We start from the raw sequence: 20060 nt of genomic DNA, 5'->3' as shown, positions 1-20060 counted from the left end.
AGACCTTGGTGTCCTCGTGCACCAGGTCGCTGAAACAAAGTGCACAGGTACAGCAGGCAGTGAAGATACCAAATGGCATTCATAGTGAGAGGATGAGATGTTTTACTGCAATTGTATAGGGCATTGGTGTGGCCACGTCTGGAGTATTGTGCAGTTTTGGTGTCTTCATGAGGAAGGATGTGCCTGCTGTGGAGGAATTGCAGCCAAAGTTTACCAGGCTGATTCCTGGGAGGGTGGGACTGTCGAATCAGGAGAGGCTAAATCGGTTAGGATTATATTCATTGAAGCTTAGAAGAGCAAGTGGGGAATCTCATTGAAACATACAAAATTCTAACCAGATTAGACAGGGTAGGTTCAGAAGGAATGTTCCCCATGGTGGGGGAGTCATGAACTATGAGTCATAGTTTTGATAAAATGGGGTAAACCTTTTAGGACAGAGGTGAGGAGAAATCTCTTCATCCAGAGAGGGGTGAATCTGTGGAATTCACTACCACAGTAAGTAGTTGAGGCAAAACATTGCATAATTTCAAGAAGGAATTAGATACAGCTCTTGGGGCTACAGGAATCAAGGGATATTTTTTTGGGGGGGGGGGGGGGGGGGGGGGCAAGATCAGGGTATTGAACTTGATGATCAGCCATGATCATAATGAAGGCGGGCTAGGCTTGAAGGGCTGAATGGTCTTCTCCTGCTTCTATTTTCTATATTTCTATGAAGGCTTACACCTGAACTGTTCATGTTTTTCCTTTCTCCACAGAAGCTGCCTGAATAAATGTGTTTCCTGTTGATGGGTTCACTCGGTGGAGTGTGGTGAAAGATGCAAATTTGTGGCTGCAAAGAGTTATTAAATATGTAGGCGATGTTCTCCTGAAGGATGTGAACATTTTTTAAATGGTCAAACAGAGCAACGGTGCAATTCTGGGGGACATTTTCACATTTGACCTTCTGCTCCATTCACCATCTGCCCCATCTGTGGTATAATTAGCAATTCGGGACTAAGTGCTGTCCTGTTTTTGATCTGCAATTAAAAGCAGCAAAATATGTAATTTGGACTGTGCTTCTCTTCACTTCCATACATCAAGCTAAAGGGTCCTATTAAAATAGGAATTTTAATACAAAACTACTGGTTCCTGAATTTATTTCCCCAATCTCTTCTTATTTGGAGATGCATGTCCTCCAACTGCTGACATGCCTGAAAGCAGCATCTGTGTGAGAATCACAGAAGCGGATCTGCATTCTAATACTGACAAACTGCATTAGGGCATCCATAAATTATGTGGGTTAGAACATTTGTAAGATATACCTACTGGAGTAACTTTACTGGGACCGTTTAAATAAATTCATTGCAGATATGGGATTGATTATTGTTAAAGTTAAATAAATCAGGCAACGTGTTAAAGATGGCTGCAAAACTCTTTGGAATGGCGTACTTAAGTGTTTTATTGTTAAATTGAAGCAGCAGTCTGATACCATGACCTAATGATCAGGCTAGGCAGTGAATAAAAGTGTTTTATTTGACTACAGAAGTTAGCATAGCCCACTCTGACCATGAATGTAGGAATCAGAATTTACAGTGCAGAAGGAGGCTATTCAGTCCATCGAGTCTGCACCAGCCCTTGGAAAGAGCACCCTATCTGTGGGCCACACCTCCACCCTATCCCCGTAACCCCACCTAACCTTTTTGGACACGAAGGGCAATTTAGCACAGCCAATCCACCTAACTTGCACATCTTTGGACTGTGGGAGGAAACCCACGCAGACATGGGGAGAATGTGCAGACTCCGCAGACAAAGACCCAAGCTGGGAATCAAACCATGGAGCCTGGAGCTGTGAAGCAACAGTGCTAACCACTGTGCTACCGTAATATATTGTATTATGTGTTTGTTGCAGTAATGCCATTAAAAGAACACAGGTTAAGTTACCCATATGGAATGTCTGCTAAAGCTGTGATTAAGGGGTTAACAGCTAGGCATTAGCTTTTCTTCCAAGGACTTTGAGCATAAATCTGTAAACCACTGAGTGTTAACTGTATTGATAAGTGCAATTTGCTTAATTGGAATTTTAGAAGTAGATGGGAAAAGACCTTCTTTTAAAAAGAACTTTTCAACTGTTAATTGAAAAGCTGTTTTTTTTTGAATATTAATGGGATAAATTCTGTGTTAATAAGAAGTTTGTTTTAATGTAAAAGAACGCCACACGTCAGTGGAATCACTCCTGGAGCGAAATAGCCTTTCTTCATATCTTCCAAATTGAAAAATTGTTGGGGTCTCGTCTGGTTTCCTAATATGAATTGGGGTCTGGTTAGGGTTATTGTAACACCATCGTCAGGTATCCAAATGCTCACTGCTGCCTCACGGCGCCGAGGTCTCGGGTTCAATCTCAGCTCTGGGTCACTGTCCATGTGAAGTTTGCACATCTCCCCATGTTTGCGTGGGTTTCGCCCCCACAACCCAAAGATGTGCAGGCTAGGTGGATTGGCCACGCTAAATTGCCCCTTAATTGGAAAAAATGAATAGGGTACTCTAAATTAATTTTTTTTAAACAAAGAAAAAGGTAGCCAAATGCTCATTTTTCTAAATTTATGCAAAGAAAATCAGGAGTAAAAGTCCTGACTGTAGTCTCCCATTTTCCAGGGCCTACTTCCATATCAAGTGTTTTAGCTTCTTGAAAAGTTTACTTTAAATTCATTCTTGGGATCTCCGATACTGCCAACAATAAATTTATTGCCCATCAACATCTGTTCTGAGAAAATGGTGAAGAGCCTTCTCGATTGACTTTTGCAGTTCAAGTAATGGTATTAATAGGAATATCCATGCGATGAAGGCAGTTTATTTGAAGGGAATATCACAGCTGAATTCTGATCCTATCTGCTCTATTCTGGGTAGACATTTTATGAAGGATGGTGTCGATGCCAATCTTTACTCAGTCTTAACATTACAAGCATACACCTCCTAACTTAACCACAACACATTTCAGTAACTGTCTCGGTGTGTGGTCAAGTGCAATCCCAATTAATGTTCTCCTCCCCTTCAAACATATTCCATATACAATCAATGGTCCTCACCAAACGTTCACACATGCAATTTCAGCAGGGATAGCTCAGCACTGACCAGAGATTATTTGTGTGGCTCAGTTCCACTCCTGGAGCTATTTAAAAAAAAAAACTGTATTTAAACAGTAGGGTCAAGGTTCATAATTGAGGCTGTTAGTAGAGTTAAATAGTAAGTGACAAATCAGGATTTTATATCACATGAAGCCACTGTCTCTCAGATATCTGCTTAATCCGATTCCCCAACTCCTTTTCCCCTCCACCAAAGATCTTTTGTCTCATATTTCTGCACACCATTTCTTTTGAAGAGCTGTTATCCATTCTGCTTCCACAACTATTCTTATTTGTGGGTGGCACGGTAGCAGTGGTTAGCACTGTTGCTTCACAGCACCAGGGACCCGGGTTCGATTCCCGGCTTGGGTCACTCTGCCCGTTCTCCCAGTCTCTGCGTGGGTTTCCTCCAGGTGCTCCGGTTTCCTCCCACAAGTCCGGAAAGATGTGATTGTTAGATTAATTGGACATTCGGAATTCTCCCTCAGTGTACCCAATAGGTGCAGAGTGTGAAGCCTTGGGGCTTTTCAGAGTAACTTCATTGCAGTGTTAATGTAAGCCTACTTGTGACACTAATAAAGATTATTATTCAGGTGATCGGATTCTCGAACCACACTCAGTAAAATAATTTTTTCTAACCAAGTTATTCTGTGCCCTCTAGTTACCAACTCATTGGCCACCTTCACCACACCCATTCACCATGTGAAAAGTTCTCAATTTGAAACAATTCAATCAACCTTCTGATGAAAAGAGTCCCAACCTTAAAAGACCAAGTTTTTAAAAAGTGGCACTATTGAAATTATTTTTGAAAGCCTATAGGTTGCATCAAGAAATCCTACAAATTTGTGATCCTGAGAACAAACAAATTAGAATAAGAGATATGATAAATTTGACGCTCATTAAACCAAGAAAAAAATTATAGCCACCATCTGCCATGGAATATATACCTTAAGTTTGGAGCTTGGGTTGAGCATGATGTATTTAAGAAGTCCCTGGATGTTTTCTGTCCATGATGCCAGCCAGGTTACTTTATTATCAAAACGTACCTCCTTCCACCGGTGATTTATTGGAGGCTCTGGAATCCTGGAATCCCTAATTAAAATAAGCTTATTTTAGAAAAAGATCAAAAACAGTCTGAACAGGTTAGACTAGCTCAAATTATGTGTGTGTGAGCTCGACCATTCACTGACAGCTCAGCAAACCGATTAGAGCACAGAGGAGAAAGGCACACTCCTGTATTGTAGTCAGGACTTAAAAGATCTCCTGGACTTCAGAGATATTGAGCCTTTTACTACAAAATATCTTTTACTGGCCGACTGCTTTGATACAGAATGAAACTTATCATCGATGGAATAGCGTTGCACGGACTATTTATGTCGGCCCTTGGTTTTGAAAGTTTATGTGCCACCAATTCCAGTATTTCCACTAGCGGGAATTTGTCTGTCCCAAGCTGCTATGAAATCCAGCTTCAAGCTCACAAGTCACCCAACCAACCAGTGACTTATCAATTTGAATTTGTGTTCACGATTGCAATTAATATGCCAACTTAATAATGATACTTCACCTCACTATTTATGACTGATGACTCTGGCTGGGAGTATGTGGTCAGTGGAAGGATCTTACTACAAGGAAGGAACGGAGGAAAAATAAATGAAGACTGGGAAAATTATCACATCAATCTGGGCTAAAATTAAATCAGTTTGAAGTGTAGCAACCAGTCAAACAGTGTATCTGCAAGTCCCAAAGCCTTTTTTTGCATCACAAAAGGAAGGGGAATAGGGTAATGTTTTGGTTAATATAAACCAACAAGTACAATAGAAACGGTTCTCTGCCAATCCCTTTAAATATAAGCGATCGTCACAAGATGCCCAACCATAAGTGCATTGGGGTGGGGGTAGAGGAATATGGCCCAGATTCATGATTAAACAGAGATGAAGGAACAAGATGGAAAGGTAATAACAAGAGAGGACCTAAACGACAGGGCTGCATGAATTTTCGATTGTTATTTCCTTCATTGATCATGTAACTGCTCACTTGCTGCAATTGATAATGACATCTTCAGGCATGATCCTTTTCTTTAATTTTCCCATCTTTGGATGGTCGCCACGTCCACGAAACAGCCCTGGTGGCTCGATTTTGAAATTGGCAATTTTCTCTCTATGTCCATCCATTGCACAGTAGCCATACATCTCGGTGATTGCATCTTGCTCTAACTTTAGATTCTGTAAGAAAAGATTGGATTTTCAAACGGACAGTTCTAAGTTTGCTTTCACCCAGTTCCTTCCCCCCCCTTCTGCATGGGGGGGGGGGGTATAGGTGCATAGGCACCTTCCCGAGTTTCCTTTCTTGTTGTAGGAAACTAAACAGCAAGTATTTCCAGAGTATTTGATTGTGGACCTGTCTCAACTCTTTAGACATCCACTTTCATTTTTCAGTTTTGTAGGCCTGGGATGCCAAGATGAATTGTAGCATCTCGATTGCAACCTCAGAGCTTAACAAGCTTGGGGTCTTGGAGCGGTATCACTTACTTTTCTTTTTTCTTCCACCAATTAGATCATGGCCTATTTGCATCAAATCCATTTACCCACCTTGTTTACATGTCCCTCAATATCCTAAATAACAGTTTTGAAATGTCCTATTGACGGACTCAACATGTTTTTGTGGGAAGGCAATTTCCACTACTCTGTGGGAAGATGTGCTGTTGATAGCATTCCTTTAATGTCCTGATTAAGGTTAAGCCTTCTCGTTTGAAATTCCCCCAGTAGAGGAAATAGTTTCTCTTCGTCTACCCTATTAGGGGCTGATTTAGCTCATTGGGCTAAACAGCTGGCTTGTAATGCAGAACAAGGCCAGCAGCATGGGTTCAATTCCCGGACCGGCCTCCCCGAACAGGCGCCGGAATGTGGCGACTCAGGGCTTTTCACAGTAACTTCACTGAAGCAGACTTGTGACAATAAGCGATTATTATTATTAAATCTTTTAATCTTCCCAGAGACATCAATTCGATCACACCACCTACTTTCAAAGACATCCAAATCTAATCTATCCTCATGGTAGCACAGTTGCTTCACAATGCCAGGGACCCGGGTTCGATTCCCAGCTTGAGTCACTGTCTGTGCGGAGTCTGCACATTCTTCCCCTGTCTGTGTGGGTTTCCACCCACAAGTCCCGAAAAACGTGCTGTTCGGTGAATTGGACATTCCGAATTCTCCCTCAGTGTACCCGAACATGCGCCGGAGTGTGGTGACTAAGGGATTTTCACAGTAACTTCATTGCAGTGTTAATGTAAGCCTACTTGTGACAGTGATAAAGATTATTATTAATTCAACCCTTTTAGCCCTGGTATCATTCTGATGTGGACTGACCCACTCCAAGATCAAAATATCCTGTTTGAGATGCAGAATTGAATGCAGTACTCCAGCTGCAGTCCAACCAGAGCATTATACAACTGTAGTAATACCAGTTTGCATTTCAGGCCCTTAAGATGACTGCCAAAATACCACTGCCATTTACTTTTCTTTCTGTACTTAGTTTTGGCGATTTTTGTCCATGGACCCCTAAATCCTTTGGCTCCTCTAGTTTCTAATTTCTCACACTTCAGAAAATACTCTGATCAATCTGGAGTCTTCATCCTGTTCCATATTAAACTCCACCTTCAATAGATTTGCCGACTAACTTTAATCCATTGGTGTTCCTTTACAACTTTCTGCTCCAATCTACATTTTATACCGTGTCACTTTTAACTTATGTCAATGGCAGACTTGGTTATGTACCTTTCTATTCCTTCATCCCAGTATAGAGATGTGGGTGACACAACATTGTGATAACTGGAGTATGTACCCATTATATCCTTAATCCGTCTCCTAACCAGTTCCTTTGTGGGTACCAATAAGCCAACTCCAATTCCACATGCTTTAATTTTTAACATGTATCTTGTGTAGGGTCTCAGTAAATGCCATTTGCAAGTTCATATAAATTTAAAAAAATGTTTTTTAATAAATATATTTTATTTAAGTTTTTTGGCCAAACATAACAATACGTAGTGTTTCTTTTACACAGCAATAAAGCAATATAAATAACCGTGGCCAGTTTTAAACAAATAAATAAGTAATATATAAACAAACTAAATGGCAACTGCCTTGTCCAAAATAAATACTCTCCAAAAATACAGTCCAGCAATCCAATATACAATTACATATACCAAATACCTATACATATACAATAACATCCCTGAGAGTCCATCCGATTCCTCCCCCCAGGGTTGCTGCTGTTATCTACTACTTTTCCATTCCCTCTATCTTTCTGTGAGGTAGTCGACGAACGGTTGCCACCGCCTGGTGAACCCCTGAGCCGAACCCCTTAACACGAACTTAATCCGTTCTAACTTTATGAACCCTGCCATATCGTTTATCCAGGTCTCCACCCCCAGGGGTTTGGCTTCCTTCCACATTAACAATATCCTGCGCCGGGCTACAAGGGACGCAAAGGCCAACACGTCAGCCTCTCTCGCCTCCTGCACTCCCGGCTCTTCTGCAACCCCAAATATAGCCAACCCCCAGCTTCGTTTGACCCGGACCCCCACCACCTTCGAAAGCACCTTTGCCACCCCCACCCAGAACCCCTGTAGTGCCGGGCATGACCAGAACATGTGGGTGTGATTCGCTGGGCCTCTCGAGCATCTCTATCCTCTCCCCCCAAAAATTTACTAAGCCGTGCTCCAGTCATATGCGCCCTGTGTAGCATCTTAAATTGCATCAGGCTTAGCCTGGCACATGAGGACGATGAGTTTACCCTACGTAGGGCATCAGCCCACAGCCCCTCCTCAATCTCCTCCCCTAGTTCTTCTTCCCATTTCCCTTTCAGCTCATCTACCATGATCTCCCCCTCGTCCCTCATCTCCCTGTATATGTCCGCCACCTTACCGTCCCCCACCCATGTCTCGGAGATCACTCTATCCTGCACTTCCTGCGTCGGGAGCTGCGGGAATTCCCTCACGTGTTGCCTCGCAAAAGCCCTCAATTGCATATACCGAAATGCATTCCCTTGGGGCAACCCATATTTCTCAGTCAGCGCTCCCAGACTCACAAACGTCCCATCTACAAATAGATCTCTTAATTGTACTACCCCAGCTCTTTGCCATGCTCCAAATCCCCCATCCATTCTCCCCGGAATGAACCTATGATTGTTTCTTATCGGGGACCGCACCGAAGCTCCCGTCCCTCCCCTATGCTGTCTCCACTGCCCCCAAATTCTCAATGTAGCCACCACCACCGGGCTTGTGGTGTATTTCTTTGGTGAGAACGGCAACGGTGCCGTCACCATAGCTTGTACGCTAGTCCCCCTGCAGGACGCCCTCTCCAATCTCTTCCACGCCGCTCCCTCCCCTTCTCCCATCCACTTACACACCATTGAAACATTGGCGGACCAGTAGTACTCACTTAGGCTCGGTAGTGCCAGCCCCCCCCCGTCCCTACTACGCTGCAAGAATCCCTGCCTCACTCTCGGGGTCTTCCCAGCCCACACAACTCATAATGCTCTTCTCAATTCTTATGAAAAAAGCCTTCGTGATCACCACCGGGAGGCACTGGAACACAAAAAGGAATCTTGGGAGGACCACCATTTTAACCGCCTGCACCCTACCTGCCAATGACAGGGACACCATGTCCCATCTCTTGAAATCCTCCTCCATCTGTTCCACCAACCGTGTTAAATTAAGCCTATGTAATGTACCCCAATTCTTGGCTATCTGGATCCCCAGGTACCGGAAGTCCCTTGTTACCTTCCTCAACGGTAAATCCTCTATCTCTCTGCTCTGCTCCCCCGGATGCACCACAAATAGCTCACTTTTCCCCATGTTCAGTTTATACCCTGAAAAACCCCCAAACTCCCCAAGTATCCGCATTATCTCTGGCATCCCCTCCGCCGGGTCCGCCACATATAGCAACAAATCATCCGCATACAGAGATACCCGGTGTTCTTCTCCCCCCTAAGTACTCCCCTCCACTTCCTGGAACCCCTCAGTGCCATGGCCAGGGGTTCAATCGCCAATGCAAACAGTAACGGGGACAGAGGGCATCCCTGCCTCGTCCCTCTATGGAGCCGAAAATAGTCAGACCTCCGTCCATTCGTGACCACGCTCGCCATCGGGGCCCTATACAGCAACTGTACCCACCTGATATACCGTCTCCAAAGCCAAATCTCCTCAACACCTCCCACAAATAATCCCACTCCACTATCAAATGCTTTCTCAGCATCCATCGCCACCACTATCTCCGCTTCCCCCTCTGGTGGGGGCATTATCATTACCCCATAGCAGCCTCCGTATATTTGTATTTAACTGTCTCCCCTTCACAAACCCAGTTTGGTCCTCATGGACCACCCCCGGGACACAATCCTCTATCCTCATTGCCATTACCTTGGCCAGGATCTTAGCATCCACATTCAGGAGGGAAATGGGCCTGTATGACCCGCATTGCAGCGGGTCTTTTTCCTTCTTTAGGAGGAGCGATATCGTTGCCTCTGACATAGTCAGGGGCAGCTGCCCCCTTTCCCTCGCCTCATTAAAAGTTCTCATCAGTAGCGGGGCCAGCAAGTCCAAATATTTCTTATAGAATTCAACTGGGAATCCGTCTGGTCCCAGGGCCTTCCCCGCCTGCATGCTTCCAATCCCTTTCACTACTTCCTCCATCTCAATCTGTGCTCCCAGCCCCACTCTCTCCTGTTCCTCCACCTTAGGAAATTCCAGCTGATCCAGAAAGCAAATCATTCTCTCCTTCCCGTCCAGGGGCTGCGCTTCATATAATCTTTCATAAAATGCCTTGAACACTCCATTCACTCTCACCGCTCCCCGCTCCATCTCTCCCTCCTCATCTCTCACCCCCCCATTTCCCTCGCTGCTCCCCTTTTCCTCAGTTGGTGGGCCAACAACCTACTCGCCTTCTCCCCATATTCGTACTGTACACCCTGTGCCTTCCTCCATTGTGCCTCTGCCTTACCCGTAGTCAACAAGTCAAATTCTACATGTAGCCGTTGCCTTTCCCTTTCAATACACCCCCTCACCCTTAAACACACCCCCTCATCTGCCAATAATCCCATGTCCGTTCTCCAGGGTGGAAGCTGTTGTTTTTCTTCCCCTATCTCCAGGTCCACCCAGTGTGGAGCATGATCCGAGATGGCTATAGCCGTGTACTCCGTCCCCGTCACCTTTGGGATCAGTGCCCTTCCCAAAACAAAAAAATCTATTCGTGAAAATACTTTATGTACATAGGAGAAAAACGAAAACTCCTTACTCCTAGGTCTACGAAATCTCCAGGGATCTACTCCTCCCATCTGCACCATAAAATCCTGAAGCACCCTAGCTGCAGCCGGCCTCCTTCCGGTCCTGGACCTCGATCTGTCCAGCCCTGGGTCCAGAACCGTATTAAAGTCTCCACCCATTACCAACTTCCCCACTTCTAGGTCCGGGATTCGTCCTAACATACGCCTCATAAAATTGGCATCATCCCAGTTCAGGGCATACACGTTCACTAATACCACCGCCTCCCCTTGCAGTTTGCCACTCACCATCACGTATCTGCCCCACTATCCGCCACTATAGTCTTTGCCTCAAACATTACCCTCTTCCCCACTAGTATGGCCACCCCCCTGTTTTTTTGCATCTAGCCCCGAATGAAACACCTGCCCCACCCATCCTTTGCGAAGTCTAACCTGGTCTGTCAGCTTCAGATGCGTCTCCTGAAGCATAACCACATCTGCCTTAAGTTTCTTGAGGTGTGCGAGTACCCGTGCCCTCTTAATCGGCCCGTTCAGCCCTCTCACATTCCGTGATCAACCGGGTTGGGGGGCTCTTTACCCCCCCCCCCTTGACGACTAGCCATTTCCTTTTTCAATCCAGCTCCTCACCCGGTTCCCACGTAGCTGTATCCCCCCGAGGCGGCCCCCCCCCCCCCCCATACCAGCTCCCCCTTCTCCCCAGCAGCAGCAACCCAGTTAACCCCACCGCTAGATCCCAAGCTAGCATAATTGAACCCTCCATGTTGCTCCCAGAAGTCAGCAAACTCTGGCCGACCTCGGCTTCCCCCCGTGACCTCGGCTCACACTGTGCGAGGCCCCCTCCTTCCTGCTTCCCTGTTCCCGCCATGATTACCATAGCGCGGGAACAAAGCCCGTGCTTCCCCTTTTGGCCCCGCCCCCAATGGCCGGCGCCCACAGCTCCTCATCCTCCCTCACCCCATCCCCCACGACATGGGGAAGAGAGAGAGAAGTTACAGGGTCGCAGGTTTAACAATCTGGGAAGTCCTCTCTTCCCCCTTTCATCCCACAAATTCACCCCCCCACTTTTGTCCCAAACGTTCTTTTTCTGGCCCGCTCACTCCAGCTTCTCCTCGACAATAAATGTCCACGCCTCGTCTGCCGTTTCAAAATAGTGGTGTTTCCCTTGATGTGTGACCCGCAGTCTTGCCGGTTGCAACATTCCGAATTTGACCTTCCTTTTATGCAACACCGCCTTGGCCCGATTAAAGCTTGCCCTCCTTCTCGCCACCTCCGCACTCCAATCTTGATACACGCGGATCACCGCATTCTCCCACCTATTGTTCAGAGTTTTCTTGGCCCATCTGAGGACTATCTCTCTGTCCTTGTATCGGAGAAATCTCACAACTATTGCTCGAGGAATTTCTCCAGCCCTCGGGTCTTCGCGCCATAACCCGATAGGCACCCTCCACCTCCAACGGACCCGTCGGGGCCTCCGATCCCATTAACGAATGCAGCATCGTGCTCACATATGCCCCGACGTCCGCCCCTTCTGCACCTTCGGGAAGACCAAGAATCCTTAAGTTCTTCCTCCTCGCATTGTTCTCCAGCACCTCCAGCCTTTCCACACATCTTTTGTGTTGTGCCTCGTGGATCTCCGTTTTCACCACCAGGCCCTGTATGTCGTCCTCATTTTCAGCAGCCTTTGCCTTCACGACCCGAAGCTCCTGTTCCTGGGTCTTTTGCTCCTCCTTTAGCCCCTCAATCGCTTGTAATATCGGGGCCAACAGCTCCTTCTTCATCTCCTTTTTGAGTTTGTCTACGCAACGCCGCAGGAACGCTTGTTGGTTAGGGCCCCATATTAAACTGCCTCCTTCCGACGCCATCTTGCTTTGTGCCTGCCTTCCTGGCCGCTGCTCGAGGATCCACCGCAATCCGGCTACTTTCCTCTCTTTTTTCCATCCGTGTCCAGGGGGGATTCCCTTCTGGATTACCGCACAGTGTTATTTGCCGTTAAAATTGCCAATGGGGCTCCTATTAAGAGCCCAAAAGTCCGTTCCACCGGGAGCTGCCGAAACGTGCGACTTAGCTGGTCATCGCCGCACCCGGAAGTCTCGCAAGTTCATATAAATAACATCCATAGGCATTTGGGCTCTAGAACTTGCCGCACCCCTAGCCAAGCTGTTCCAGTACAGCTACAACACTGGCATCTACCAGGCAATGTGGAAAATTGCCCAGGTGTGTCCTGTACACAAGAAACAGGACAAATCCAAACCAGCCAATTACTGTCCTATCAGTCTATTCTCCATCATCAGCAAACTGATGAAAAAGGAGTCAACAACAGTGCTACCTCATCAGTAATAACCTTTTCTTCTTTTTTAAATAAATTTAGAGTACCCAATTATTTTTTCTAATTAAGGGGCAATTTAGTGTGGCCAATCCACCTATCAAGCACATCTTTGGGTTGTGGAGGTGAAACCCACAGACACGGGGAGAACGTGCAAACTACACACGGACAGTGAACCAGCGCCAGGATTCGAAGCCAGCTCCTCAGCGCTGTAGGCAGCAATGGTAACCACTGTGCCACCATGCTGCCCTCTTAGTAATAACCTGATCATGGACGCTCAGTTTGGGTTCCACCAAGCTCACTCAGCTCGTTACCTCATTACAGCCATGGTTCAAACATGAACAAAAGAGCTGAATGTGTGAGGTAGGGCGAGAGTGACCTTGACATCAAGGCAGCATTTACGACTGAGTATGGCATCAACGAGCCCTGGCTAAACTGCATGCCCACACTGACTGAACACATTTTAATCTTCCCAGGTGCACCATAGAAAGCAATCGATCTGGTTGCATCACAGCCTGGTATGGCAACTGCTCGGCCCAAGACCGCAAGAAACTTCAGAGAGTCATGAACACCGCCCAGTCCATCACACAAACCCGCCTCTCATCCATTAACTCTATATACACCTCCTGCTGCCTTGGGAAAACGGGCAGCATAATCTAAAAACCCTCCTACCCAGCTTACTCACTCTTCCAACTTGTTCCATCAGGCAGGAGATACAAAAGTCTGAGAACACACACAGACAGATTCAAAAACAGCTTCTTCCCCGCTGTTCCTAGACTCCTAAATGGCCCTCTTATGGACTGACTTGATTAATACTACACTCCTGTATGCTTCACCCGATGCCGGTATCTGGATATTTACATTGTATATCTTGTGTTGCCCTATTATGTATTTTCTTTTCATGCACTAAATCATCTGTTTGAGCTTCGTGCAGAAAAATACTTTTCACTGTACTTCGGTACACGTGACAATAAACAAACAACGCTGCTGGTTGAAGTCATATTTGGCACAAAGAAATGTGATGATTGGAGGTCAATCATCTCAGCTCCAGGATATCACTGCAGGCGTTCCTCAGGGTAGTGTCCTCGGCCCAACCATCTTCAGCTGCTTCATCAATTACCTCCCTTCCATCATAAGGTCAGAAGTGGGTAGGTTTGTGGATGACTGCACAATATTCAGCACCATTCGCAACTCCTCAGATAATGAACCAGCCTGTGATTAAATGCAGCAAGACCTGGACAATATCCAGGCTTGGGCTGATAAGTGGCAAGTTACATTCACGCCACACAGTGCCAGGCAATGACCATCTCCTACAAGAGAGGATCTAACCACTGCCCCTTGACATTCAATGGCATTACTAATCGCTGAATCCCCCACAATCAACATCCTGGGGGGTTACCGTTGATCAGAAACGGAATTGGACTAGCCACATTAATACTGTGGCTAACAGGGCAGGTCAAAGGCTAGGAACCCTACACAGAGGGTAACTCATCTCCTGACCCTCCAAAGCCTGTCCACCATCTGCAAGGCATAAGTCAGGAGTGTAATGGAATACTCTCCACTTGCCAGGAATGCAGCTCCAACAACACTCAAGAAGCTCAACACCATCCAAGTCACTCACCACCCTGATTTGGAAATATAATCGCCGTACCTTCACTGTCGCTGGGGCAACATCCTGGAATTTCCTCCCTAACATCTCAGTGACTGTACCTACACCTCAAGACTGCAGCGGTTCAAGAAGGCAACTCACCACCACCTTCTGAAGGCCAATTAGGGATGGGCAATAAATGCTGGCCTAGCCGGGGCTCCCTATGCCCGCCAGGGACCGGGGGGACCGCCGGAGGAGGCTGCACCCGACCCACGAGCTCCCTGTGCCCGCCAGGGACTGGGGGGACCGGCGGTGGAGGCTGCACCCAGCCCTGGAGCTCCGTGTGCCCGCCAGCGACCCAAGGGACTGCGGCACGAGGCTGCACCCGGCCCAGGAGCTCCCTATGCCCGCCAGGGACCGGGGGGACCGCCGGAACGGGGATGCACACATCCCTCAAAATGAAGTTTTTAAAAAAGAATTTCTTTCTACCACATTATTAAATTCCTCAAAATTTTCCAGACATGATTTACTATTACAAATCCTTGCTGACATACCATTCATGGGGGTTACATTTCCATGAAACTTGGCAAACAGTGAACTTGCGAAGGAGGAACATGCTTTTGAATGGGAACCAATTAGACAGGTTCCAGCCATGCACGGGCAACATTGATTTGGGCAGTTACAGTACTCCATAACAACTCGTGCTTCTTTCCACTGAAGCTGTTAGACCTACTGAGTATACTCCCACATGTTTGCTACTTTATTCGCAACCTATTGAAAACTCATGGTCAATGAAAAAGAGAAAAACACAGGGCCATCAAGGGGTAAAATAGGTCACGGACAATCTCTCAATAACCTCCCAGCCTCCCGTCACAAAGACCAGCCAGAGAGGTCACATGAACAAAGGAGCACAAAGAGAAAGAAAGCCACTTACATTAACATTCTATATTGTGATTTTTGTTATCGGCAGGAACTAGTCAAGTTCCCACCTACCACATCCGTCTGCACTCTAGAGTCTCACTACTCTAGAGAAAAGCCAAATCACCCAACATCCAGTTTATTCGTATTCTCTCAGTGTAAACTCTTATTTACTGTGTCTCCCAAAATCTGTTAACCTGCAATAAACTAAGATTACATTGCGAGACAAATCTCATTTGTGCATTTGCAAACAACTATTGTAAAATAAAAGATCTTTTAGAAAATTTGGACATTGCAAACATGGAGAAGTGAACATTGTTCATGCTATGCGGTGTACAACGTGTAGTTAAGTGCAAACGCAAACAAATCACAAAGGCTGGACTTCACTGTATTTATCCAAGGGTCAGGCATTGAGCCCTTTCAAACAGATTATTAGATATTAGATTAATAATAAAGCCCATAATTCCTTTCCCACCTTTTATGACAATTTTTCCAATCCAAGAGGACAATTTCTGATTTGAGCATTTTGAGAGATCGTGACCAAAGCATCAACAATTTCCACAAATCGCCTACAATTTCCAGGATGCTGCTGGGCTGTTGAACTTTTCTAATATGGGTTTTTAAAAGATCTTATGATATGGTTATATGTACAAGACCAGTACACATCAACTGATACTGGGCCCACTGGCCCAAATTGCACTTCCAGGAAAAACTAATCCAAATGCACTGTGGTAGTTCACTAGCATCCAAACAAGAATTTAAATTATCCCATCAAATTTTTGCCAACAGTAGAATGTAACCAAAGAACTATGCTGGGTCTTTGAGCAAGTCAAATAGATCTTACGAACACACACTCCCCATAACCCCCGTCTTAGTTCTCCCACAATAGAGTCAGAGTAATTGGTCTCATTATTCATTTCAACTTTCTCTCCCTTCCGGAGAAAAAAAAGTGTTATCTTGGTTCATCTACAACCTTGTAGCACAATTTCTATATCTAAAGAGGGGAAATGTTTGGGTACGACTGCCTGCTTGAATAGCTTACCTGCATTCATCATCTAGACTCAAGTTGGCACTGTGGTTAACACTGTTGCCTCACAGTACCAGGACCTGGGTTCAGTTCCAACCTGGAGTGAGTGTGTTGAGTTTGTACTGGGAATTTCTCTAAAATTGCCCCTTAAAAGGCTGTGCAGGGATAGGGAGCCTGGTTAGGGTGCTTTTCCAGATGGTCAGTGCAGACTTGATGGGCCGAATGACCTCCTTCGGCACTGTAGTGATTCTACGATAGTGAAGAATGGTCATTTAGATGAGCTGCCAAAACCTGCTGGATTTATTATGCTGATGTACCATGCCTTAAGGTCAGCAGAGACAGTGGGGGAAAAAAATCCACTTTCTCACCTGTTTTTCCTCCTTGGGCAATGCTTTTTTGGCCTCTGCTTTTTCAGTGAAGTATTTATGCAGTTGTGTGAAATCACATTCATTTAGGTCTGTGATCATCTTTTTCTCTTGCTCATTCATCTCCTGTTCTCAAGGGGAAAACCATAGCAGTTAAAACCCAGAATTTACCATTCTAAGCAACTCACGAACATTCAGTTTTATTAGCATCAGAATTTATGAAAAATAATGAAAAACACATGATGGTACAGAAAATCGGAGTTGCAAGTTGCCACACGCATGTGCTAATACCTTTTAATCAAGAACTACCTTTGAAGCGCAGTGACTATTATAAACAGGCAAACTCAGTAACAGAACTGCACAAAGAATTTCACAACAATGTGGCAAATGCCTGTTGTGGGATACAAATATATTAACATGACAAACAGGCAGACCACCAAGCCTGCTCAATTGACATTCCCAAATCATTGTGATTAGCTTCTCCACCAGCAGCATAAGAGCCTTTCAAGAAAGGCAGTGAAGAACCAAATAACTTGGGGATGATGTTCAGGAAAATTCCTCTCCCATCCTGTTGGGAAAATAAAAATTGACTAGGAGATCGTATTGATTGTGCGTACATTATCTTGTATTTCACCCATCTTTTACAAGATGTGATCGCTGCTTCAGCAAGAAACTAGTTTAGCTCTTTTTTGATGGTATGCAGAGAGTCACCCATTGCACAAGCAGGAAGCTTGTTCCATAGATTTATTATCCTCTGGGCAAAGACACAGCTAACTCTAGCTTAGTGTAATTTATATGCATGACTCCAGGTCTTCCCCGATCCATGAATAGGAAAGCATATTGTGCCACCCACAATCATGATGTATATGTGAATGTGGGATGCTATCCACGCAAATAACATGTACTTAAATTAAGCTAAAGAAGGTACTTTAATTGCTTTGCCCTCAAGGACCTAACAGAGCTAAATAAACACTTCAAGCCAGTGTTTGGCATTCCACACCTGAACTATTTACCTGCGCGAACTAAGGATGCACACTGCCAGGTTGGGTACAAACGTCAATATCGGTTCAGCAGTCCATGGTAGAACATTATGAAAGTTTACAAGGTGCAAGAATATCACTTGATGCATGAAGATAAAAGTTAATCATTAGAATGTACAAAAGGAACCTAATAGGCAACCTAGGGACAGCACGGTAGCACAGTGGCTAGCACTATGGCTTCACAGCGGCAGGGACCCGGGTTAGATTCCCGGCTTGGGTCACTGTCTGTGTTCTCCCCATGTCTGTGTGAATTTCCTCCGGGTGCTCTGGTTTCCTCCCACAAGTCCCGAAAGACGTGCTATTAGGTAATTTGAACATTCTGAATTCTCCCTCAGTGTGACCGAACAGGTGGCAGAGTTGGAGACTGGGGGATTTTCACAGTAACGTCATTGCAGTGTTAATGTAAGCCTACTTCTAGAATTTACAGTGCAGAAGGAGGCCATTCGGCCCATCGAGTCTGCACTGGCTCTTTGAAAGAGCACCCTATCCCCATAACCCAGTAACCCCACCCAACACCAAGGGCAATGTATCATGGCCAATCCACCTAACCTGCACATCTTTGGACTGTGGGAGGAAACCGGAGCACCCGGAGGAAACCCATGCACACACAGGGAGAACGTGCAGACTCCACACAGATAGTGACCCAAGCCGGGAATTACACCTGGGACTCTGGAGCTGTGAAGCAATTGTGCTAACCACTATGCTACCGTGCTAACCCTACTTGTGACACCAATAAAGATTATTATTACCTGCTAGTTACAAAGTTCCTTAAATAGATGAAAAGGTAATGTGTTAATACACAGAAACATAGTTCATCACAAGATGCATTGGTGGAAAAGTTTCAATCTTGGTTGTGCAGTTTGAAATCTTGGTTGTGCAGTTTGAAAGAAAAGGTTATGGCCAAGTATTTTGGGTTGGAACAATTAATGGCAGGCGGGACACAATTTTAAGTTTCCAGCAGTTTCTGTCAGTGTGAGACAAGAGTGCGGGTCTTTGGACTGTGGCAGGAAACCCACACAGACACGGGGGAAAAACGTGCAGACTCACAGATGGTTACCCAAGGCCGGAATTGAACCCGGGTCCCTGGCGCTATGAGGCAGCAATGCTAACCAGTTCTGCATTTACATTCTTGTGGACAGTTTTCTTGGGCCCAACTCCTTTCAATGGATTAACTGTTTGGAATCTAACATAACGCCAGGTTTTATTGAATTTAAATTCTACAATCCTTACCTATCATATATTATAGTATCTGCAGTGGCGCTAGAAAGCCTTCTACTGCCACTCAAGTGATTTCACGATGGACATGAAATTGATCTGCCTGTCAGACTTAACAAAATTCCAAGAACAAATGAAAGCATGCAAAGTACTATTCGCATTGTGTTGTCAGACCAGCTCTGATTCAGTTCAGGGGATGTCAAAAATACAAAGGTTTACTGGAAACGAATGTTTCCTCAAGATCTCAAAACTGCAGAACTCTGTCTCCCTCAGACTTTTAAAGCATGTAGATTGGAAGACTAAACTCTGCATTACCTAATATTTTGCAAGATTGTCATAATTTTCTAATCTGCTCTTCAGTTTTGGATTTGATCTCAGCACAGGGCTAAATCGCTGGCTTTGAAAGCAGACCAAGGCAGGCCAGCAGCACGGTTCAATTCTCATACCAGCCTGCCCGAACAGGCGCCGGAATGTGGCGACTAGGGGCTTTTCACAGTAACTTCATTTGAAGCCTACTTGTGACAATAAGCGATTTTCATTTAATTTCATTTCATCTAGGTTTCTCAATGAAAACAAAAGTAACACACACCTTGCGCCAGTCATGAAAGAAGTTTAGTCTGAAGACTTCCTTTGTAGTGTACTCATGATCCAGCATCTTAGCATAGAAAGTGGCGACTTCTTCTGCTGCGAGGCTTAACTTCATAGGAACGCCTACACAAACAAAACAAGCCATCAAATGTAGAGAGGCAAGAGAACTTACTACATACTAACTGAAATTAAAAAATGCAAATTGAAATAAAACTGGAAAATGCTGGGCTAGCTGTGTATTTCCATCAGCAAATGAAAAGGGCCAAAAAAGATTACTGTTTAGTTCTTTGCACTATAAACTGGTTTTAAGAAATAAAAACAGAAAGTGCGAGAAACACTCAGCAGAATTGGCAGCAAACAGAGAGAAAGAGTTACTGTTTCTGCTGAAGGGAATAAACTCTTTCTCTCCAAAAGCTGTCAAACCTACCGAGTATTTTGAATATTGTTTGTTTTGACTTCAGATGACTAGTATCCACACTACTTTGCTCTTAGAAGTTAACTTCAACTTCAAATTCTGTCTTACTTGCATTCACAATTTCTAACCCAAAAGGATAAGGGACAAGGAAGCACAAGTAATGAGAACACTGCTCTTTTACCAAGTGGAACCTAGTCCATCTGCTCAT

At 45.2% G+C, this 20060-nt stretch overlaps 1 protein-coding gene across 1 annotated transcript in view; it reads right to left on the bottom strand.

The window, feature by feature from the left end:
• Window positions 1-20060, bottom strand: part of LOC140385752 (DNA topoisomerase I, mitochondrial-like) — a 211882-nt gene that overhangs the window by 67466 nt on the left and 124356 nt on the right. The window contains 4 exon segments of the mRNA XM_072468224.1: window positions 4046-4190; window positions 5133-5320; window positions 16598-16720; window positions 19439-19560. Of these exon segments, the coding sequence (XP_072324325.1) occupies window positions 4046-4190; window positions 5133-5320; window positions 16598-16720; window positions 19439-19560 (578 nt within the window).

Source organism: Scyliorhinus torazame, chromosome 11 (assembly GCF_047496885.1).
Source record: "Scyliorhinus torazame isolate Kashiwa2021f chromosome 11, sScyTor2.1, whole genome shotgun sequence".
NCBI classification, from domain to species: Eukaryota; Metazoa; Chordata; class Chondrichthyes; order Carcharhiniformes; family Scyliorhinidae; genus Scyliorhinus; species Scyliorhinus torazame.
The sequence above is the reverse complement of the archived record's forward strand: the minus strand, read 5'-3'. Positions and strand labels throughout refer to the sequence as shown.